Raw genomic sequence first — 23,911 nt, forward strand, 5'->3', positions numbered from 1 at the left:
GCAGTTTTTACTAACACTACTTTGGGTTTTGGTAAATGGAGGTGCTGAAGAAGCTGAAGTTCACAGATGAATCCTTTGGAGTCTGCAGACTTCACACACATCATTCTCTGAGCATTCATTTGGATGACTGTCCAGAGAATACCTGTATTCTGAAATTCAAGCTAGTCAAGGTACATAATTATCAACAGTGCCCTCTTGTCCCATCCTGAAAAGAGAAGTAGCAAGAACAAATACACAAGCACATTTTAAAAAAGCTAAATATAGGTAGAAATTGACTATATTTTCCTTAATATTCTGTAGTCAGTCCCATCATATTGCTGAGCCTGTGATTATAGAAAATTAACTCTTAAAAAGCTCTTTGGAACATGTAGGTAGTTTGTAAAAGAGGAGAAAGTATGAGGCAAAGGGTTTCCAGCACATGGAAAGAAAGTCACATGGGATAAAGTATAGAATAAAACCTATTCTCCAAGCTTTCCTCTTATGGGAGAATATAGAGACAATAGTCTCTCTTTGTGTCACTTTTCAGAGAAAGGAAAAAAATTAGGTGGAAAGGAATATTTGAGCAAAATCCTTTCAGCAGTTTTTTTTCTCTCTCCAAATTTCTAGAATGTAACAGTAGTCACCCATCCTATGCTTTGGTCACCTAGCACATAAATAAAAGAAAGCAAAGGATTGCCCATCTCAGTGCACTATTTCCTGGAGAGCTCTTTTTTGTTTTGGTGTTTTTAAACGGGATTTTAAAAGTAATGAATATTTGAAAAGCGGGCCTACACTGCACATTTTGTGCTGTGTTGGAAGTGCCAATTTAAATAGTTGTAAGGCATGCCATGGTCAGCTTGAAGTTGGGGAATGCACAGTTTTCAAAAATTATTTTAAGGAGAGGAGGTTGGATTTTCCCTAATTGTTGTCTCATAACTTGTTCTTTCCCATCTTGCTGTCAACCTCTAGCCTCATTGATGTCCCCCAGAAGTGGGGTTTTCTTTGGAATATTTTTTAAATTTAACCATAGAATGTGTCCTTAAAGGGATTTAAGCAGCTTCAACGGATTTCAAGCTTTAGACTGTAAACTTCTTAGGGCAGGGATTGTCTGTACGTGCTCTGCGCCTGCCTACCACTATGGGATCCTGCTCTATGGCTGGGGCACCAAGGCATTACTAGACTGCCAATAATCTAGTCAGTACAGGGGCATGATCCAACTCCCATTGAAATCGGTGGGAAAAGCTGGAGCAGAACCTGTAGATTTGGTGAAGCTACTGCACGGATTTGAAACGGGCAAACAAAACAAAAAAGCCAAGAAACCCCCAAAGCATCACCCAAAGCCCACGTGGGGAGGACAGGCGGGGGGCCAGAGGGCTGGCCTGGCAGGACATAGCTGCAGGGGCGGGTTGCGGCCGGGGGTGGCGGTTAAGGGTGGCATTAATAAACACAAGTCCTGAGCGGCTGAGGGAGCGGAGCGCGGGGGGGAGCAGGGCAGGGGCCAGGTCGCGTCGCGGTCCCCAGCGCCTCACCCCCCACGCGCCGAGCAGTTTTAACTCTGCTCCCCGCCGGCGGGGCCCGGGTTGTGCAGGGGCGGGGGCGGCTGCCTGCGCGGGCAGAGAGGCGCCCGGTGGGGATTTCGGGAGCGCCGGCTGCGCCCTCGGGGCGCCGTTTGCTGAGGAGCCGGGCAGGCAGCGGAGGCGCCCGGGCCCCGAGGAGCTGGGAAAGCCCGGCTCGCCCTGCCGCAGCCAGGCACTCCGCCCCTCCCCCGGCGCTAGAGCGCTGCGCGCCCGCGGAGCCGCCGCACGCCATACAGCTCGGCCCTCCGGGGCCGGCTGGCAGCCAGGAAGGCCGGCGCCGGCCCGGGGCGGGGCGGAGGGCGGGGACGCGCGGTCGGAGCCGGAGCGCTGTCCTAGCCCGGCCGGTGCTGCGCGGCGCAGGCGTGTGTGGCCGGCTCCTTGCGCGCCGAGCTGGAGGGGCTCGGCGGGGCGGCGCGAACGAGGAGCCCGGCTGGCGATGCCGGGGGGTGAGTGGAGGCCCCCGGGCTGGGTTGGGGGGGCGGCGCGGCCTGGGAGGAACGAAGGCGGGCGGGCTTTCCAGCCCCTCACCTAGGCAGGGCAGGGGCCGCCTCTGCCCACCCCGGGATCCTGTCCCCCCACCTCAGGGGTCTCCTTGCGGGGCGTGGGGGCAGCACCAGGCCCCAGGGGCCGGGCTCTGGGCGGGCCGCGGGCGGGGTGCGACCTGGCCCCGGCTCCAGTTTCCAAACTCCCTCTTATCCCGTCCCTCCCTAGCGGAGCTGGGAAGCTGCGCCGGGCCGCGCCGTCTGAGACCCCCCCGCGGGAGCCGCGCCGGTACTGGACCGGGACGGGTCATGCCGGCTCAGCCGTGGCGATGGAGCCGGCCTTTGGTGGGTATCTCAGGCCAGGAGCTCTCCCCTGGGGCCGCGAGCCGCGTCAGTGCAGCCATGCAAGTCTGCTGTGGGGTCAGGGGCAAAGGAGAGAGGAGGGTCTGGTGCCCGTAGGAGTTAGAGGTGGAAAAGGCCCTAGCTGGGGAGGGCAGCAGAGAGGAGGTTGGGGAGGGTGGAAAGTGATGGTTAACGTTGAACAGCAGCAGCCCAGATGCTCAAATACATTCATCCCGAGGAAGTTCTCACAAGCTTTTCTGGGACTCAGGACCGAGGTGGGGACTGTCTGAGCTCATTACGCAGGAGTATTGATAACTACTGTACTCACACTGAACTCTAGACCATCCCCACGCGCTATTCAGTGCAAGCGATTGAGTAGCTTTCCTCTGTTACTATGTATATTAGATCACTGCCTACTGGATGCTTTCGCAATTCATCGATCACTTCATTGTTTAAATTCTGCAAGCCATTTACACATAGAACCCTAATATTTCTAGTACTTAATGGGTCCAGTCCTGCTCCCATTGAAGTCAATAGCAGCTGTGCCTTTGACTTCAATAGGAAGATCAGGCCCAACTTGACCATATTAATGGTTAAAAAATATTTTTTACTTGTTTATTTGTATTACCATTACATTGAAGAACCGCAAGCACAGTAGGGTCCTGTCTGTGCCAGGTACTATACAAACAGAGAACACAGACCATCCTTGCACCCAAAGCGCTTCTGCATAGCTATTGTTAAATATAAAGATCCATATTACCATTGGAACAGTTTCTTCTTATTGGAGTCATGCTACACCCTGCAGTGGTGTAATATTTTGAATGAAAGCATCACTTTCAAAAATATGTTAATACATCATCTTTAAAAAAAAAATTCAAGTAATGTATAGGGTTTTTTTTTTTTTTTAATTGTTTGAGAGGTTTACCCCAGAGAAGAATGGTTAGGCTGCCATATAAATGCTATTGTTTCAATTATTCTGACAGCTACATTCACATCTTTCTTTGCTCAACATTAAAGCCTGTCAACCCACAAAAGCAAGGACATTCCATAAATGCTGCAATACTATCTGTAACGCCTAGTAGTCTGGTCTATACAATTTTCTTCAGCAACAGTAAAGGTGCAGTTGTGTTACCTATCATTAGTGTAAGCACTACCAGAAATTGGGAGCAGGCAATTTTTTTCAGACTACCGATGAAGTTTGATAATACAGTAGTAAACACTCCTATTCTTGCTGTCCACGAGATGTTACACTATATAGCTGAAAACAGATACTAGATTTACTTGTATAGACAGTTCCTTGGTGCCCATATGTTTTCATGCTTCCTAAATAGTTGTGATTATCATACTACATATGCTGGAATGCATGTGTACAATGTCCTCAATCCCACTGTCAGAAATAATTCTATCATTAAAAAGACATCTCAATGTTCCTATTAATGGTAATGTATCGTGCTTAGAATGAAGTTTCTGCCTGAATTCTGAATTTCTCTGCTCTAGGAATGAGACTATCAGACTTAAAGGTGAACTGCAAAGCCTTGGATACACTACAAACTATTTAAGAAACAAAAATTAGTCAGTTACTTTAAGACAATTGTAGTGCTTCCATACACACAGAATTCACAATCAGCACTTCTGCATACCATGTAGATAGACTTCATAGTTGTAAGCACGGAGGACTTCTTGCTATTTAAACATAGGTTCCCTACCTTAGATGCTTAAGAAGAACCTGAGTTATCTTTTATTCAGTCTGTGTTCAGGTGGCAAAATTTCCCCTTCCTGATGTAGAATCTTAAAGGTTGTTTGGTTAAAAACAAAAAAAACCCACACCTAAAAGTTTGAAGTTTCTCTGATCTCATTTGACAATATTTTGTTATATTTTATGCTGTATGAATTTTGCATATGTAACTTGATCAATTCATTTTACAGTGCTTTCATTGTCTAACTTAAGCAATAAGCAACTGTCCATAGAAGGATATGTATGAATAGATGACTCAGGCAGTGGTATGGGTATGGTTTTGCTGTCATAAAGCAAGCTGTCAAGGATGTTTACAGTTACCAGACAATTTCAGTTTATTGGAAAACATGCCATTTACTTGAAGCACATTTGTGCTGTGATTGCTCATCGGTGTGGTAGCTGATACTTATAGCAGTCACTGAAATCAAGTAAGTTTGTGTAAAGGTTGAGGAATTGTGCAGTGAGACGTAAGTTCTTCAAACTGAAATCTTATAGTTACAGCTTTAAAAGATACAGACTTTATTAAATAAGATTTTCAAAAAATTACAAACTACCACATATCAACTTCCCTTCTTCTTTCATCCTCAGATACATCTCAAAAAAGGAAGATTTCACATTTCTTCCCTCTCACCCGCCAAAAAACTGAAGTTTTGTTTTCCAGCTTAATGTAGAAATAAATTAGCAAAGACTAGATTTTCTATAACAATGTCGCAAACATATTCTGCAAAATGTCATGAAAAGGGTCAGGATTTACAGAGTTTTACAGGACAGATATATGTGTTTGAAGTAAAGCATTAAATCATGAAGCATTGCAACAAAAGCATTTTCATTACAATAGGTCCAACTATAAGAGGTTTTAATAGATTCACTCTGCTATAACATGCCTGATATGCCTTCACTCCTCCAAAGTGCATGTGCCTTAGAGGATAAAGATCAATTACTAATGCCACTTTCAGACATTAAAATAGGGGGGAAATGGTCTTAGTCCAACCTGAACTTAAAATATTTAAGGCACCTTCGGGGAATATTTCTGGCCTAAGTTCAAACACTTCAACATCATCTATGTTTTAAGTTGTGTTTAGTATGTCCAGAACTAGGATAGGTTTGCGGTTGGATAGATATTATGAATAATTTTTAAAATGTATCCTTTGGAAGCTTGAAACTTAAATCTGTCTTTGTGTTTTTAAAAAAGTGTGTCTCCACTATCTTTGCCTGGGGATTGGTTTGTTGTAGGGTACAATTTAACTAACTGTTTGGAAGTCAGCAGTGTTATGTGTATTTTGGGGAAGTGGATGGATCAAGCAATTGCAGTGTTGCCGATTTACCAATTTTTTTTTTTTTTTAAACACGTGTTGCATTATTTGGTGTGTTTTGTAAAGTTCCAGATCCTTGAATGAGGAGATTTTGAGAGAGTCTTGGGTTTCATTTTAAAAAAAATGTATGGCCCTAATGATTGTGTAGAAAAGCTTAAAAATGTGAACCCTAAAGGCTGAAAAAAACAGAATGCAAATAAGAACCACCCCACATTTATCTTTAAAAAATTGTGATTGTGCAGGGCCTGACCTTTGATTTTCTTGGCGACATCAAGGCTGTGATTCCTAGGGGAATCTAGAGCCTTTGATCTATAATTTACCCTTTGAATTTGGCATAGGTGAACTCATTTCCTCGTGCCGGAATAGCACTTCCCATAGTGGCACTATGCTCTAATCCCTAGAGGAATTTGGAGTACATTAGCAGGGAAGCTTTCCTTGCCTCTGCCACCTGCTCTGTGTATTCAGGACTACATTTTGGTCCTTTACATGAGCATCATTCACTTTAGGGCAATATCTTGGGTCTTTGAAGAGGGCACCAGCAGGGGACAGAGCCCTCCTAGGACATATAAGCAGCACTACTACATCCCAGGGTCAGTGGCAGCAGACACTGGGCCCCTCCCACTCCACTCCCCCTACTGGTCAGAAAGCAGTCACAGAATCACTTACTGTTCTCTCCTCACCATTCACCTGACCTGTCCACTAACTCCTTGTCCCCTTGACTCCTATAGAGAAAAACTGCAGAGTTCTCTGAAGCACACAAGGGTTGTTGAGTACCCCTACCTGTCATGTCTAGTTGTGCAAGGACTAAAAAATTGCAGCACTCCAGGGAGCTGGGGCATGTCACTCTTAAGAAGTGCTGGGTAACTAACCTTGTGCAGATATACAAGGTAATGAAAGAAAGGAGAAGAGAGTAAGATGTGAACAAGGACCTTACCCTTTGCATAGGGGCTAGTCACAGTCTGTCCTTGTGGTCCCTAAGCATAAAAACCACAATGCGTGGCACTTGCAATGGTGCTACCTTCCACATAGCCCTTTCAGACTGCTGGGCTGGTAAAGAGAAGCATATTTTGTACCCTTTTAAAGTGCAGTAGAAGGAGGCACATTTAGTCCCTGTATTCCCATGGATATCGTGTCTACCAGAAGCACAATGGCTCCAGGAGCAGTCACTATGCCCAGTGCTTCCAGTAAGCCTAATCCTGGGGGCAATGGCTAGAGAGCCACAATTTGCCCCTGCATGTGAAAGGATTAATTTTTATTAAATATTGCAACAAGCACCTTTGGATTTGCTAAATTACAGATGATGTAACACAAGGAGTATTTTAAAATGTTGAATTTTATTTTTAAAAAAAACAGGGAAAAGGCATCCATTTCACTTTAGAGAGCAAAATGTTCTCCGTGTGGATTGTGCACTTGGCAATGTGGCTTTTGATACAAGCAGTAACAGGTAAGTGTTTTATTTCTAAACGGAAACTTTGCTTAGAAAATCTTGAACGGTCTAATTTGTTTCTCCTTCAGCCTGTGTGCTTTGTTGGAAAATACCTTCCTTTAAGTTCCAGAGGGTCATGCGACTGTAATTTTTATGCCTGCCTGGGTTGTTTTCTTATAAATTTCATTTTCAGTTAATGAGATGGTGCTGTTAAGAATAGTGGATCTGATTCTCTGCTGCCTTGACTCTTACACCTGGTTACAGAGGACGTATGACACTACTATTCTAATTTGGCATTATTTATAGTTGTGCACAGTTGGTGTAGAATAACCCTACAAGGTGCAAGGCAGTGGAGAATCAGGTGTGGTGTTTTTTTAATGCACTTTTCAGAACCAACGGTTTGCAAGATAAGAGCCAAATACATGCAATCATCGGCAACTCACATTTGTTTATACTGTGTATAACTAAAGTTTCACTTCTAATTGTGTGAATTCAAGGCTATACACAGGAAATAACTGCTAGTTTTTTTTGTTTTTTTTTAATTTAAAATCAAAGTGAGAGGTTTGCTGTTGGTTGTGAGAGGCCCATTTGACATACAACCCATCTCCAAATAGGCTAAATTGACTAGGTTAAGAAATAAGTAGAAATTTATTTATAAATCCATCCATATAATCCATCATCTTCCACTGACCATTTCAATTGGTTATGAAATATTTAGTTGCCTTTCTCTCCTAAATTTGTGTTGATTCAAGGGGTCTCCTGAAGGGCCACTCAGCAACATCAAACATATATGCACATCTCCCTTTGAACTGGGTGTTCTACCTTCCTATCCTTGCTTCTACATAGGAACTATGAAGAGGAAAATATCATGGAATTCAGAGAGTGTTTCACCAGTCACTTCAATAGGGGCATGATTGTTGCTATTTCACTAATATGCATATATATATATATTTTTTTTTTGGTTAAGAGAAGATAAAGTTCTGCTATCAGGTGACTCCTTGGACCATGTGCACATGTGTGCACCCCCCATCAATCCCCAGTGCTCAAGTCCTTAAAACAAGAGTGACAGAACACCCTGAACCCAGCTCCCCACTCTGAAAGGAGAAGTGGCAACTCAGTTATCTGTTTCTTTCTTTTTCCCCCCTGTTCTCCTATCCCCCAATATTAAGCCTGATATTTAATCCAAAAACTGAAGTTATTTTTCAGTTTTTGTAATAAATAGATACATTTTTGGAAATTTCAAACAAAATTAAAAAAAGACAACAAAAGGCTTTGTGTACTCTAAGAAGGGATCATGTGAGTATATATAATGTTTGTTTTTTGCCTTTGTATTGTAGAAAATTGCAAAAGAGGAGACATGATTGCTAACACAGATTCTGTAGTCCTTCCTGGATCAAACATTACCCTCTCATGCCGGCTAAAACAGGGCGAACAATGCAAGGAGATAATTTTCAAGAATTCTGAAATGGTCCTTGCATATGGCAGACACACATTTAGTTGCAAATGTAAATCGAGTGGAAAAATCATCTGTGGCATTGACATCTATGTTGGAAGTAAGGAGAAGCCATTTCCTATTTTTATTCTAATACTTCCTTCCCAGGATATCAGGTGTGATGTGCTGCTGAGAAGCACATCACAAAGTGGTAGTGGGATAACTTTTTCAGAGAGGGTGATGGATAGGTCATTATAGTCAGAGTTAATTATTTACACTGTGCCAGACTGTGCCTCAGGGATCCTCCATATACTGATCTCCTCCCCTGCATGTGTGGGCTTCCACCACTGTAGTATCACATGCTTGACTTTGGGAAGGGCTTGGACTCATGCATCACCAGCCCACTGTATATACATTGCCCCTCCCCCCTTTGTAAAATATGACAAAGCTTTATTAATGTTTGTGCGTCTACCACCTTCCTCAGTGGAATGCCCCTTTTAGTGTGAAGGGGAGGGAAGATTCCAGGGCAGTGGTAGATTGCTCCATTGGAGTGTGTGGTGTTCCCTTGAAGAAAATGCAGGCACAAGGCTTCTGCATTGAAGCTATCCTCCAGTGCATCCCCAAGATTTGTGGTTGGGGGCACAAACTCCCATCAGTTCCCCTATGAAGTCTATTGTGAATAAGAAACTGTGCAAAGGGAATCCCATAGAGTTTCTAGTAGCCTATGGGAGCTTATACTCTTGAAGGGGGTTGCATCTCTTATCTTATGTGGGAGGAAATTTTCAAGAACAGTCGTCAGTTGCTGTAGGCACTAAGCAGGCTTTTGGACCTTAGTCCTGTACAGGCTGTGCACATTGAGGCCTCTACGTCAGTGTGTAGTCCCACTGACTTCACTGGGGCTCTGCACAGTGATCAACCCACACAAAACAGCTTGCTGAAATTGACACTTTAGTTTGTTCTTTTAAGTAAATAAAAGCCAGTCTCTCCTGAAAGAGCTAAGTAAAGAGACAGCATGAACCTTGAACTCTTTGTTTTTAAAACCCTGGTCTACAAAACAAAAAAAGCAAAATTCAAGACCCATGTTGAAGTGGATTTCTTAATACCTCTGCTACCCGTGCTGGACTGAAATACTGACACGTGTGTCTTTTAAGATCCTCCAGACCAGCCAGAAAATGTATCCTGCATTCAGTACGGAAGAGATGGGAACCCTACTTGCACTTGGGATAAAGGAAGACTTACTCACATAGAAACTACATATGTGGTACAGTAAGTAACTGATAGACATTGTTCCTTTAAGCCTACAGTTGAAGAATAACTTGAAAACTTACTATTTCTAGCAGGCCAACCCCTTCTTTTTATTCAAAGCACAACAAAAAGTCAGTTGGCTTATGTTTAAACCATTTGGGGAGAAGCACAGTGGAGACAGTGTATGACTCAAGTTCATGAAAGTGAGTCTAGCTCACGTTTTTCCTGCAGATGCTGCATCACAGCACCTCTGCACCTTCTGAACTAGGCAGGTGCAGGGACTACACCCTGTTTCTAGAGTTGCTTTCCCCTTGAAACTGGATGTTTAATACTGGAACTGGTATTCAAACAGCTGCTTAAGCCTTCCCAGGGATACATTCACAAACTGTGCAATGTCCTCCTAACATAAGCCCAGGGCAGGTTCTTCTCTGCTCAATTACAGCATGATCTGAAATACAAGCTGTAGGTCTCTTGTAAAAGTATCTCTAACATGGAACTCTGCTAGGGAACTGGACAGTCATCATTGCTCTGAAATGTATTACTTAACCTTGCTGCTCAAACATCAGGGACCAAGGAGGACTCCCTCCTCTGATCCTAATGAGGACCCATTACCTCCACCAGAGCAGATTGGGCAAATTTCCATGGTAGGCTCCAATGGAGGGATATAGGTTTCCCTATACCCTGCTATGGAAACCTGGGGAGCTTGTTCTCAGCCCAAACAAGCTACCCACATTGATAGGTGAAAGGAAGAGAACTAGATCACTTAGGAAGTCAAAATGCACAAGAGGTGGGAAACTCCTTAATAGAAGCTTCCCCTCCCACCCAAGTGGCTCTACCAAACATGCTATGGAGTTGGGGTGTTTTCTTTTTGTCCTTTACAGCCAACTAGACAAGCTCAGCTCCTGCCGAACCAGGCTTTGGACACCAACAAGGGCTCCTGTTGTGCCATGCTCTTTTCCAGAATAGCACTGGTGCTTGTATAAATAATGGAAACCTGCTATCAAGTCTCTAATCTGATAAGAGGATATGCAATTAAATCCTAGATAAGGAAAGTGTGTGTCTCATTGTTCTAAAGCAATGGTTCCCAACCTTTTTGGCACGAGGGCCACAGATATAATGTTTTCAACTCTGAAGGGCCACTGCAGCCAGATGGAAGGAGTTCAGCGAGGAGGCTGTCTCCTCGCTGATCTCCCGTCTCCCTGGCTGCAGCAGGGAAACTGCACATATCCTGTAGCCCTGTGCATTCCACCTGGGTCCCGAGGCAGTGGCTCCCTTTTGCAGCCAGGGGGATGGAAGATCGGTGCTCACCTCCCTCTGGCTCCAGCAGGGACCCTAGCACCTAGGAACCCATGCAGAGTGTTTGCTCTCTGCTGAAGCCAAGGGAGGGGAGCGCTGATTTCCTCTCCCTCTGGCTCCAGAAGGGACCCCAGCCCTGTGGACTTATGTGGAATGCTTTGCCATACTCCCTGCTACAGCCAGGGGGAGGGGAGCGTGGATCTCCTGTCCCCCTGACTGCAGCAAGGAGCCTGCACCAGTCTTTTAGCCCTGGGGAAGTGTGCTTCACCTGTGTCTTTAGTCAGCAGCTCCCTTCTGCAGCCGGCAGGAGGGGAGCCGTGGGCCACTTTTGGCCTCCGGGCCACAGTTGGAAACCACTGTTCTAAAGAAATACAATGAGTTGTTATCCCCATCATTACAAAAGGAACTTATCCAAATACTTGCAGCTTAGAAAGAATCCAGAATTGCGTAGGGTTTTGAAATTGTTTTTTTTAAAAGCACACCACAGGACCTGTGCTATTATTTTAGTATAATTTTGTTTACTTTAATACCTTCCATTGCTTTGGTGATAGGAGTTATTTGAGCAGCTATAGAAGAAGGCTGCATTTACATGTACAGATCATGTCATCTGTTTTCAAGCAGTACTGCCCATCGGTTGAACAATATGACTCCATATTAATGATATGTTGTTGTTGTTGTTCAAAGAACTTTAGGGCAAGATTCTCAGATGGTGTAATCAAGTGTTACTCAGCTGAAATAAGTGGAGCTATGCCAATATACACTGTTTGAGGAAATGGCCCACAGAATGTGTGTTTGAAGATTTTAATCACAGGTTGCTTTTTTATTCTAGGATAACAAATGAGACAGAATGCTTAAGTTTTGCAGAAGAAACTGTGAATCTTAAATATGGCTCATTGGATCTGACAAAGCTGAATTTTGAATCCAATTATACAGCTGTGGTTGCTGCCTCAAATAGACTAGGGAATGCTTCTTCCCTACCCTTCACATTCATGTTAATAGACATAGGTAAGTGTCTCTGAAATGAGCAGATCTAGGGAAATAGTAATAAGAGGTTGAGTATACCAATATATACCTTAACGTATCAATGTCAAAAGGTTGCCGAAGGCACCCAGAGCTTTGAATGGCTGCTCCGATTGTAGAATAACAGCATATAAAATAACTAAATAAAGTAAGGGACCCAGTGTAATTTACCTGAAATTATATTCCATCATTGTATTTTATACAACACTCAATTTGTAATCAATTGCATGTCTAACTGCCTTTTGTGTGTGTGTGTATGTGTGTCTTTGCTATTAGTGAAACCTCATTCTCCAACAGATATTTTAGTGAAATTTGACAACTTTTCTGCAACAAATTGTACTGTCTTGTGGCAGGATCAACAACAGACACAAAGCTTTAAGCTAAGATATCGACCGATTAACAGTCACTCCTGGAATATGGTAATTATTCTTCCAAGAAAAAAAGAAGTTGCTGGACATTGATGTTTGGTTTTGAAGTATTATTTATCAGGTTTTATTTCTTTAAATTTGCGTCCCTTCTTGTTCACACCAAATTTAAGATATGCAATAATTCATGTCAGAAACACCACCTTTGATATGAAATTTTCTGTATGTGAGGCCTTAATCCTGCAAAAACATATGCATGCATTTAGTTTTATGCATATGAATACCCCAGTGAAGTCAAATATTCATTAGTGTCTTTTCAAACTCAGGGCCTGGGAGTCTGACATAGCCCTGTGTTCAAACATAACTTGCTGCACCGCAGCAAAAGCCAGAAATATTTCTGATTTCACTTTCAGAGTCACAAGATATAAACATACACTAGCCTGTTTGTTAAGCTAAACAAGGGCCTCATCCAACTCCTATTGAAGTCAATAGAAGTCTTTCCTTTTACTTTCATGGGAGCCAAGTCAGACTCCAAATGAACATATTAGGATTTAAAAAAAAAAGTAGAAATCATGTAAAGTATTAAGAATAGAATCTGTGAACAATGGAAGAGTTCGGTATCTTCAGATTATTAAATATAGAATTTTGTTGGAAAACTGCAAACTAAAATATGTATTACACTTTTCTTTTTGAGAGTGTTATTCAGGGTTGCATTTTTTTTCAGGGTTATTCAGGGTTGCATATTAATTTGCCATAGGTTTTAAGCATTCTATTAATTTTTTTTTTGCTGATTAGAGATAGCTGGTATAGGCTTCAGGCATAATATAAATTGCCTATAATTCAGAGCATTGCTTCATTCAACCTTTATTTCCCCTTAGGTTTAACATAACATATGCTTTCCATTTAATGCCATTAAAGGTTGAAACTTTAAATGCTACAAGTTACAATCTACATGATCTGAAGCCACATACAGAGTATGAATTTCAGGTTTGCTGCAAATTTCACCCCAACAGAGGAATATGGAGTGACTGGAGCACATTTCAAATACAGACTCCAGAAGCAGGTAATAAAATGTGCAGTTTGCCACATTAATCCATTGTCTAAAGTGTGTTTAGAAATTGTTTGAAAACAGTTTAATATTAATGAATGCAAAGTGTGGGGCCGATTCTACTGTCAGTTACAGCAATGTAACTTCAGAAGTAGAGCTAGTCTGAAACTGGAATTCCTGTTCATTGGGAAATTCCAAAACGTCAAAAAATTAATTCATTTGGAAATAGAACAAAAATTAAATTTATAATGTTTCCTGGAAAACAGGAATTTCCAAAACTGTTTATTAAACGCTCAAACGTTATTTCATTTTAATCTTTTTGAAATGTTTCCAAGGCTCTTGAAGCTCAAGCAGCCCACTAAGTGGGGAGTCAGGCCCCCTAAGTATGGTGAGGAGCTGGGAACCTGGAAGACCACCAGGATTTTCAAGTTCTCAGCTCCCAATCAGCCCGCCAGCAGGGCTCCTGAGGAGCCAGCCATGTGGCAGGAAACTGAGGCAGGCTTCTATTAGAAACCTGTCTGGTTTCAGTTGTCATTTTCAAATAAATTGAAATGTTCTTATTGAACGTTTTAATTTAAACAAAATTGACATTTTCTGATGGAAAAATGTTCTGTCAGAACATTTCTCAACAGCTCTATCCAGAAGTGGAGTCACTTGAGATTTACACACAGTTGTAGCAAAGCAGAATCTGGTCATGTGTTCAGACGGACAAACCCACAATAAAGTTTGAGGCGAACAGGAAGTGTTTCCACTATTCCACATTGTAGGAATAGGTGGCATTTTCCAGGAACACATAATGCTAATTCTCTTGATGTTCTAGGTGATGCTCCTTATTGGGTCATGTATTTGCTTCCTTGACTTCAAACTGGACACTATGAAATTGCATAGTATAGGATTTTCAGTTTTTCTTGAAGAAGAAAACTTCTCAGAAGTGTGTGTCTCAATAAAGTTTTGTTAGTTTGGCATCAATTCCTTTCATCTTACACATACATCAAAGGTATTTGTAAGTTGCTATAAAACTACAGGATGTTACTGTGACTTGTGCCATTTACCATCAGTGACAGCATCAGTTTCTGTATGAAGCATTGATTGATGCAAGAGAGAAGTGTGAACTCCCCTCCCCCCACAGATAGTTTCCTTCTTGTAACCCTTTGCATGCATATTGGGTTGCTATGGTATTTCAGTTAAAATGGCAGGATTTCAGTTTGGAGGTGGAGAGGAGCGTTTTGTCTTTTTCCCAGCTAAACATGTGAAATAAGAATCTCAAACTAGTCAACAGGTATGCTCTAGCCTCATTCCCACTCATTTCAATGAGGAGTTATGACTTTTCACTCACAGGTACAAAATGGCTATATTACTACCTAAAATAGTATTAAATTCTGCACATTAGCTCTGCTTTTAATGAGAATATATATATATTTTTAAAAAGCTACTTATTTACAGGTCTCCACAGGATCTGGTCCTGCCATGAGACAAGTTACATCTAAGCACCATTCTAGAGTTTATTCATTCAGGCACGTTGTATAGGATGTATGTGAAGCTAGCCTTAAAGGAGGAATATTTGAGTTTGATAAATTCAGAGAGATACAATTCCACGTTTTCATATTTTGATTCTTTGAAAACTCCCTCTGTCTCACTGCCTAGTAATACTTATGATTTAGTTCTCTGAGTGCTATTTTTTCCCCCTTCAGCTAAGATTAATAAGGCTGAGAGATTTACGTGTGATTGGGGGCGATAGATCTTAGCATTGCTGATATTGAGGATTTATCTCCTCCTTGTATGCAGTACTAATCAAATTTGTCCAAGAGTTCCTTATGTTTTAGGATTTTTAGTAACAATTTGTTCTTATTTGAGTTTGAGTTTTCAGTTTCTTTAAGCATAAACAAGTGGAATCATTTTTGAAGAACCAGGTCGTAGTGTCTTTGTTTTACTAGTTTTCTTCCTATCTTACTACTTCTTTCTGATTCTGAATTACCGGAGCACATTGTCCACCAAAGTTTGGTTTTTCTCCACATGCATAATTTGAGTGATTCTGCTTATTAAAAAACCTTAGCCAAAGCTTATCAGATATCTTATTTCTGCTAAATCTTAAAGGTCTGTCATGAACTTTTGTCTTCATTGGGTTCACTGCAGCTTTGAGCATTTATTATTTTTAGTAACAATAATAAAAACAGTATATTTCTATTGAGCGTAGAAAGAGCACAAGATCTAAAGAGAAAGTCACACATAGGGTTTTTCTTTTACAATTTATATCTATCAGAATGTTATCTTGAGTAGCCACAGAAAAGTTTGCAGACATTGAAAAACCGTCCGGTGCTTGAGTGCTGTGGCTTAACCACAAGAAATGTATTGGTTTACGCTGAAATGGTTTGACTCTCAAGTTTTATGTAACTACTAGAGGCTGATCTTGTTAGCACTATATTATAAACAATGGCCAGATGTAACCTTAAGAATGTATCTTACTTTTATGGCTTGGATAGATGCTCTAGAATCTTTGTACTTCTATCACACCACTAGCATAACCTACCTATCATGGTTCTTCTATTGCTGTTCATCTAGAACTATTTCTGAAGTGCCTCTCACTGTAATCTCTAAGCATTATACACAGATGAAAAATTCAAAAGGATCCCTTCAAGGATTCCAGGCTGCATGGTTGTGCCATTTAGCAAACATTTCTATTTCATTTTAGTTCAATTTTCCCTCATTCTTTCAATATTTTGCAGATTTGCATCAAGGTTGCAGACATTAACTTTACCTCTTCTCTCTCCCAACCAGCGCCAACTGGGTTGTTAGATGTCTGGTATATAAGGCAGGATATAGATTCCCAAACACAGAATATCACTCTGTTTTGGAAGGTAAGGTTTTACTAATCTAATTGAATTTAAAAGGTGTATAGTCAAATTTGAGGCAGGGACTGTGTCTTGCTGTGTGTCTGAAGAGAAAGGACTTGGAGGTGGGGTGGGGCAGGAGCAACCACACAGCTTCTCTTCCCTTTCCTAAATGAGCTGATCAAGGAGGAGAGGAAACTCAGCTACCTGTGAGTTTCCTTCTCTATGAACAGTGCAGCAAGGATTCACCAGGCAGGGGAATGAGAAGTGGGAGTGGGGAGGAGTTGGTTTCTGGCTGAAGAGTTTTTGGGGTTCCAGCATTTCCTACCAGTGGATGGGGTAGGTGTAGCAGCACCTCATCAGGGAAGTAAAAGTGTCCCACATACGGTTCCCCACCCCTTCCCTTTAAAAACAATGCTCTCCCTATTTCCACCTTTCTTCCAGGGAGATAGGAGAGAATACCCATATTCTCATTCCCCTCCCCAACATTTCAGCTCTCACCCCTCCTGGAGAAGACATTTTGAAATCTCTCTTGCAGTGTTATTTATCATATCACAGTCTGAGTGTCTTCTAAAATGCAGGAAGTTTTACAGGGTTTTTCAAAATTTAAGAACACAAGAACCATAGTGGGTCAGCCCAGTGATCCGTCTAGCCTAGTATCCTGTCTTCTGACAATGACCCCTGCCAGGTGCTTCAGAGGGAATGAACAGAAGAGGCAATCAATCATTGAGTCACTCACGCCCAGCTTCTGGCAATCAGAGGCTAGGGACACCCAGGGATGCAACACCATAGTCTGATCATCTTAGTTAATAGCCTTTGATGAACTTGTCCTGCATTAACTTATCTTGTTCTTTATGAACCTAGTTATAGTTTTGGCCTTCACATCATACAGTCAACCTATGGAACTCATTGCCAGGGTATGTTGTGTGTCGTAGTATGTCCTTTTTGTTTTAAACCTGCTGACTATTAATTTTATTGGATGAACCTAGGTTCTTGTGTTATATGAAGGAGTAAATAATTCCTCTGTATCTGGAAGTTATTGACACAGCAACTGTTACTTCTAATCACAACAAATATGCTTTTGCAAATTAAAAGCAATATATTTAGATTTCCAATATGAGGCACCACTGCTGACTAACTAATTTCTGATAGAAGGGTTATAGTTAAGCTTATTGAGCCTGATTTTCAAATGATGCCTACGGTGCTATTTGCTTCCCCCAGTTTCTGAAGTAGAGGTAGGAAGGAAGTGAACATTTGTTACTAAAGAACAGACAGTTGTTGAGGAGTGTCCTTTTCTAGCAAAGAGCACTATTACGATGAATAGCTGTCTGATTCAGAAAGATGTTACCTCACCTTCAAATGGGTATTGGAGGGAATAGTGGCAGAATTAGTTAAAAGAGGCAGCTTGAGGGTCTGAAGCAAGCTGTGGAAGAAGCACTGAACAAACTTGTCATTCGAATTAGTTACTCTAGAGTGACAGACCACAGGAATGATGATTGGTAGCCACAGCAGCTATTCTTGAAGTCGTTCTGATTTCCTGAGTTTGTTTTCCAGTTCTTTATTCTAATAAGGAATACATGCACAAGGGAAGCGTTATAGCAGACGATACCCCTTCCTGAAAAGGAGGAAAGATGTATTGGTGTATTTTTCTCCAGAAAATGACAGCTCTCTCCACTGTTGTCAGGGGAGGTTCTGACTTAGGGCCTGATTCAAAGCTCATTGGCTTATATAGTAAACTACATGGAAGTCAATGGGCTTGAAATCAAGTCCTTAATGGACAAGCTATAGCCCATTCGTAGCTTGTTCATATTATAAAAATTTATGAGAGGGAGATTGTATATGAGGTGCCCCAAGAATCCTTTTTCTTTCGTTGTATTAGGCAGACAGCTAGATCTAGGAATTACAACTTCTGTTGTTCTAATCAGTGCTTCCAGAACTGTCACAGGTCCCAAGAGAGTGTTCATTAGTTATTTTCCACAGCAGAGAGAGCACAGGTAGAATATCTTTTTGCAGGTCTTACATGACCAGTGATTATTTTTCTTTATGTTTCTCACTGACAGGATTTCTGCTTTCCCTTCCTTTTGTCCCCGGATAGCTAGCATCTAAGAGTCATTTTCTCAGAAGAAAGATCCTTTCAGCATTGAAATGTAGCTAAGGTAGCAGCTAATGGGCACATCTTTGTAGTGAAGATTCTCAAAAGGAGAGGCAGTTAGGTGACCAAGTCCCAGTGAACTGATTTGATTGAATGAGAATTAGTGCCTCTAACTATCTTAAACTCCTTTGAAAACCCCAGCCTCAAGCGTTACTTTAATTGTGTGTGGCTACCTCGTTTGAGCAGAAGCAGAAGTATAGTGGGTTTTTTTGGACACACAGTTAGCTAGCAAATAATTGCATTGTTTTTCCTGGTTTTTGAATGGCGTCAGCTAACATTGCTAATCTCAGGTTTGTTAGCTTATGGAGACAGTTCTGGGAAACAAAGTGCATTAGCCTCCAAAAAGCCACCACATAGGACATAAGAACATAAGCCCATTGTTTTACTACTGGACCCACAAATTTCCATCCCTCTCTTCTACAGGGAGGGAAAGGTGGATTAAAGTTTTTAAAATATTTATTTCCCTTAAGGAAAAGTTCTATGGAATTTAACAGAATGATAACCTATCTATAAAATCCTGTAGCAGGGATATAAAACATAGCATTCTGTACAGCCTTATGGAGTTCCCAAAGACTTTTCCATAAAGGTGTAATAGCTTCTTAATAGTTCATCTGTGGGCTAAAAGTTTTGCAAAGCCGTAGAAATCAATGATGAGCAGAAAGATTGTTCTGCAATTACTATATAATTAACATACTCTGCCATACGTTTAATATGCATCTTGGCATAGATTTTAAGGCCAGAAGGAACCATTAGGTCATCTGGCCTGACCTTTTGTATAACACAGTCCATAGAACTTCAGCCAACATCTCTTTGCTACACTAAAACAAAACATGTATTTGTTGTATAAATGGCAGTGAACTTATGAACAATGATAAAAATGAGTCAACTAGAGAATGTTGTCAGATTGTAAATTTCAGGTAGGTCACATCTGGTATCTATGCTACAGCCAGCGTCTCTTTGACCACTATAGCGTTGGCACATGAATTAAAACCCCCAAGATGTGCCTATGCCGTCTAAATAGCATCAATTTTTTAAGAGTCTAACAAGTTCATAACAAAAGTACTGTTAAAGTTACAGGTTTTGATGCAATTATTTTTTTGCCTGTGCAAGCCTGATGCTACTTTGAGAGGATGCTATGTCAGTGTAGCATTCTCCGTCAGTTGATGGAGCTTGCACCATCACTCTTCCATTCAACATATCTCATTCTGCTATATCTCATTCTGCTGGAAGAACTCATTGCAGTGTGAAATACTGAGTGGAAACGGCAGGATTCTGGTAAACTTTCTCCAGTTTTTAGAATACCTTTTCTAACAGCCAATGTGGATCCTGTAATAGCTGTTCTATTTGTTTCATAATTAGAAAATTGTCAGAAACAGAATGATACTATGTAAAAGGTTCTGGTACATCTTGAATATGAAAAGCCCTTATGTATATAAAAACAAAAACTCACCCCAATTTTATTCCAGAATATCTGATTTGAATGCACACAGTTATTTCCATGTATTTTTCAAGGCAGGATTCCTCATCAGAAATTACACCCTCTTCCGCTGGCATGTATTTTTATGCTAATTTTTTTAGGTGTCATACCTTTTACTGTTGAGTTTAATTGTTACTATGTTGAACCTTTATACTGTACCTGCATTATGGACAGGTCATTGTAGAGGTGTCATTGGTCATTGGTCAGATATATCGTTTTCAGACAGCTAACAACATCTTTCTCCAAGAGCAGATGTGAAAAAAACTTTCCAAAGTCTCTTGAAGCACTTCAGTTAATTAATTTCAATAGGCCAATGGTAGTGCAAGGTGCTCTTAATTTTGGCAAATTTCTGTTTTTGAATATTTGTGATCTTTGCCAGGAAATGAGTGGGGGAAAAAGTAATAAGGTGTATTTCTTCATAGGTAATGAGCAAGTTAGAAGCAAGAGGAAAGATCCTGCATTATACATTGACCTTTCAAGCACTAACCCAGAAGAGTCCTACAGCAGCAGACATGAACATTATTACCACACAAACCCATTACACTAGGGTTATCCCCAAGATGGATTATAACATAATGGTCTATGCTCATAACTCAAAAGGAAACTCGCCTCCGACATCCATTATTATTGACCTGAGTATTTTAGGTAAACACTTTTACTGCTTGAGTCACGAGAAATAATATTGGCACTTGCTTTTGAACAGAGCAGAACTCTGTGTTCTGAAGTATTCAGCTTTTGTGCTACAGCAGCCTAGGCTGGAAAGTCATTCAAAGCCCTGTTACCTCTTTATACCAGTTAAAATTAATTTTTATGAAGCTTGCTGTTTACACTATAACTTGTAACAGAGTTTGTAATTAGTGAGCAATAGGATTGGCTCTAAGCACATTGTGTCCACATATCATCATGGTTAATATTCAGCAGCTGAACTCAGCTAGCCTAGTTTCATCCTTCCCTGCAGCCTCGACTGGCATATAATTGCCTTCTTGTAGCCCAGAAGTAGTGCTTATTTTTGAACTATATATAGGATTCCGCTAATAGAGCCTGTCCTAACTTTGTGCAGTAGCACATTCATAGGGTGCATTGCTTATTCTGCTCTGCATGACTATTTCCAGGCACTCTGTCCCCAACTGAGACTTCATGGCATAGCTTCTGAGATTCTCAGAATGTATTGATATAAGCCACCGTAGGCAGCCTAAGTACAGATGGATACAAAGACAGTTGATACATGGCTGTATTGTGAAAAAAGCTGCTGTGGACACAACTCAACCATTTTTGTTATCACAAGGACAGATCTGTGGCATGGTCTTACTTCAATGGTAGACAGAAACTTAGTAACCTGCCTTTGTAACCGACTTCCAGGCCCACCAACAGGAGGGACAAAGGAGGCAATTGCCCATGGGCCTGGCAATTTAAAAGGGCCTGGGCGGACGGGAGAATAGATATGTATCCTCCTCTCCTCCATATACCCTCTTCCCCTGAGGCCCCCCACCACTTACTGTCTGCCCCTTCCCGAAGCCGAGTTTATTTATTATGCATCGTGCAGGTTCCCAGGTGGCTGAGGAGGAGGTATTGCTAGTCAGCTTCCCAGGTTCATCAGTAATCTCCCTGGGGAGTCCAAGGGACCTGGAAGTTGAATAGCAGATACAACCTCCTCAACTGCCTGGGAACCTGAATGGCACATAATAAATAAATAAAAACTTCCAGCGGAAGCCCACTCAGACCTCAGCCATCTCTTTTTGGTGGAGCCATTGGACTGTTCTGCCCTGGGGCCTGCCAGCTTCCCTCCCACAGCTTTTTCCACGCATGAGAGAATATGACCCTGTGTCTGAAAGCAAACTTTTCCACTTATGTGGATCATATATGTTCCAGACTCTTGATAGAAGGAGGGTGTTAGAATGGTTAATAGGTAGAAGCCCTGTGAAGACCATCCCAGAGCTTTGGGGAGGGCATAAAGGTGTAAAGCTAGCAATGCTCCAGCTGCTGTACCATGATATAAGATAGCAAAAAAAAAAAAACAACAAAAAAAAAAAAACAGCCAACAAACAAACCCCCTCGTTTCAGCAGTTTAATTGTAATCAGACTAGCACAAAGAGCTTTTTCCTCTGATGAAGGATTCTATACATCGTGTATAGCACTAAGATGAAGAAAGGCGGCAACTGCAGTGAGAGGACACACATCCAATCTACCAAATCAAAATACAACAGACTCTGAGTAGCAGATTCAAATAAGTGGTAGGTACTATTGTTTAAGGGAGTGATACAGGCAAGTTTGTTTTTTTCCTCCTTTTTAAGATTTACCTCCTCTGCAGAAAGTCTCTGCTACACCAATGGGCAATGACAGCATCTTTGTCACTTGGGAGCCTCCCATTGAATCCGTAGCTTTCATCAACGGCTATGTAGTGGAATGGGCAGACACACACAGAGGTAGCAGCCTTGAACCCCATCAGAACTGGATCAGATTTCCAGCATCCAGTTTGTCCACAATAATATCAGGTAATTGTACAGTTTAGCAGTGGATTATCTTTCCAAATTTGAAAGCTCTGTTAGGAACCGTCTGATTCACTGTTAAATTCTACTGGCCCAAACCAAGAAATTACAGTATTTAAAGCACTTTAAAGATATTTAGTGGCTGCTATGTAATAAGCTCAGTTGCACTAGGTCAGTGACTTCTAGTGTGTTTGTAACCGATCAATGGACTGTTGTGTCAGGTCTCACATTCCATAAGCAGTAGTCCCTTCCAGATAAAAAAAGACCACAAAGTCTAAACACTGAAACAGATTAACAAGGGAACTTAGTCAATTATTAATCTCATCCAGTATCATAGAATCAGTACAAAGTATGCTGAAGGACCATCTAGGAATTAGATCTCTGCTCATTACTGGTATAAATAGTCTTTCCAATATACTGTACTGGTACTGTACCTTGTTGGCTTATTAGGCCTTTCAAGAGTAAGGACCCTGCTAAGCAGGCCAGAAAACCAGCAAGTTCATACCACTATCTTGTACTCTCCAGGGGGAGAGCGAGTTATTAGCAGCATCTCATAACCCCCCGAGACCATCTAGTGGGGAGGTGCTCACATTCCATGATTAGGAGTGTGGGATAGGAGGCCATCACTGGCACTGCTTCCAAAATAACTGCTATAGCAAACCCCTACCTCATATATATTTTGAAGCTCTGAACTGTATAACCATTTGTTTCCTCCTCTGCTTTCCCACTATTCAAAAATGGCTGAAGAGATTTTCCTCAGACTTTTGACTTTTCTTCCACTTGATGGCTATATAATGGACTTCAGGACTGTTAGTTTGACATCTTTCACAAACATTAAAGTCACTTACACAGAGTTGATGCAAAGCTGCCAGACAGGAGAATGTAAAGAGCCTCTTCCTCAATTTGAAGAATTTATGTAATAAAATTGAAGCCTAGTCTTCAGTGTAGTTGGTTAGGTAACTGGGCTAATAATATTTCAATTGACTACATATCAGATCTCTCTCTCATTTCAGAGAACATAAAATGTGATGTGTGCTATGACATCAACGTATTTGCGCTTTATAGAAACAGAGCCGGACCAGTGGCTTCAACTAGAGGATACTCTAAACAGGAAGGCAAGCTCTGGCTATTCAGTTTGAGACATTTTGTTTAGACTAGGCTAACCATTCGACTTTAAAAAGAAAATCTTCTGTTTTTCAGCACCATCAGCTGGACCCCAGGTTTCTACAGCTGTAAAAGGAGATGGTGTTTGGAAAGAAATCCCAGGCCACCAGCAAATGGGTTGTATCATTAGCTACAATGCATGCTTGCAGAAAAAACATTCAGAGGCAGACCCTAAAGTTTATGGTAGGTATCTGGTAAACCTAAATCCTGTTCTTGTACAGGACATTGAAAATAAGAACACTGTGTTCCAGGTAAGAGAGAAGCTTATTACACATGAGACCAAAAGCCACAAGGCTTAGATCCAGAGCCGAACTTCCCCAAAATTCGGGGGCCCTCTCTAGTAAAGTGTCAAGGTTTTGGTTTGGGCCTCTCTGTACTAAAAATGTCTGCAGAAGGGACTGAAAAGTGAGTTTTTCCAGATATTTAAAATAAATTGGTCACTTGTAGGAAAAAACAGAATAAACTAATGCAAGTTAGATATCTGTGCACACTGCTACGCTTGAATTATCTACTTAGTTACTTAAACAGTAAATGATGCAGTCTT

The 23,911-nt window shown here is 41.5% G+C and overlaps 1 protein-coding gene across 3 annotated transcripts in view; it reads left to right on the plus strand.

Moving 5' to 3' along the window:
* The first annotated feature begins 1,889 nt into the window (after nucleotides 1-1,889).
* The window catches only part of IL12RB2 (interleukin 12 receptor subunit beta 2), a 30,706-nt gene continuing 8,684 nt past the window's right edge, over nucleotides 1,890-23,911 (plus strand). The window contains exons 1-13 of one of the 3 annotated variants that reach the window (XM_067563343.1): nucleotides 1,890-2,002; nucleotides 2,268-2,383; nucleotides 6,782-6,872; nucleotides 8,192-8,407; nucleotides 9,438-9,552; nucleotides 11,657-11,832; nucleotides 12,124-12,266; nucleotides 13,131-13,275; nucleotides 16,036-16,115; nucleotides 20,140-20,362; nucleotides 22,009-22,209; nucleotides 23,217-23,318; nucleotides 23,404-23,550. In XM_067563343.1, the coding sequence (XP_067419444.1) occupies nucleotides 1,993-2,002; nucleotides 2,268-2,383; nucleotides 6,782-6,872; nucleotides 8,192-8,407; nucleotides 9,438-9,552; nucleotides 11,657-11,832; nucleotides 12,124-12,266; nucleotides 13,131-13,275; nucleotides 16,036-16,115; nucleotides 20,140-20,362; nucleotides 22,009-22,209; nucleotides 23,217-23,318; nucleotides 23,404-23,550 (1,765 nt within the window). In that variant the 5' untranslated portion in view covers nucleotides 1,890-1,992. The remainder of the gene's footprint in view (nucleotides 2,003-2,267; nucleotides 2,384-6,781; nucleotides 6,873-8,191; nucleotides 8,408-9,437; nucleotides 9,553-11,656; nucleotides 11,833-12,123; nucleotides 12,267-13,130; nucleotides 13,276-16,035; nucleotides 16,116-20,139; nucleotides 20,363-22,008; nucleotides 22,210-23,216; nucleotides 23,319-23,403; nucleotides 23,551-23,911) is intronic. The other 2 variants (XM_067563344.1, XM_067563345.1) reach the window with 2 other exon arrangements.

The sequence above is a fragment of the Emydura macquarii genome, unplaced genomic scaffold, assembly GCF_026122565.2.
Source record: "Emydura macquarii macquarii isolate MOO-44397 ecotype Brisbane River unplaced genomic scaffold, CSIRO-AGI_Emac_v2 contig_2481, whole genome shotgun sequence".
NCBI lineage: Eukaryota > Metazoa > Chordata > Testudines > Chelidae > Emydura > Emydura macquarii.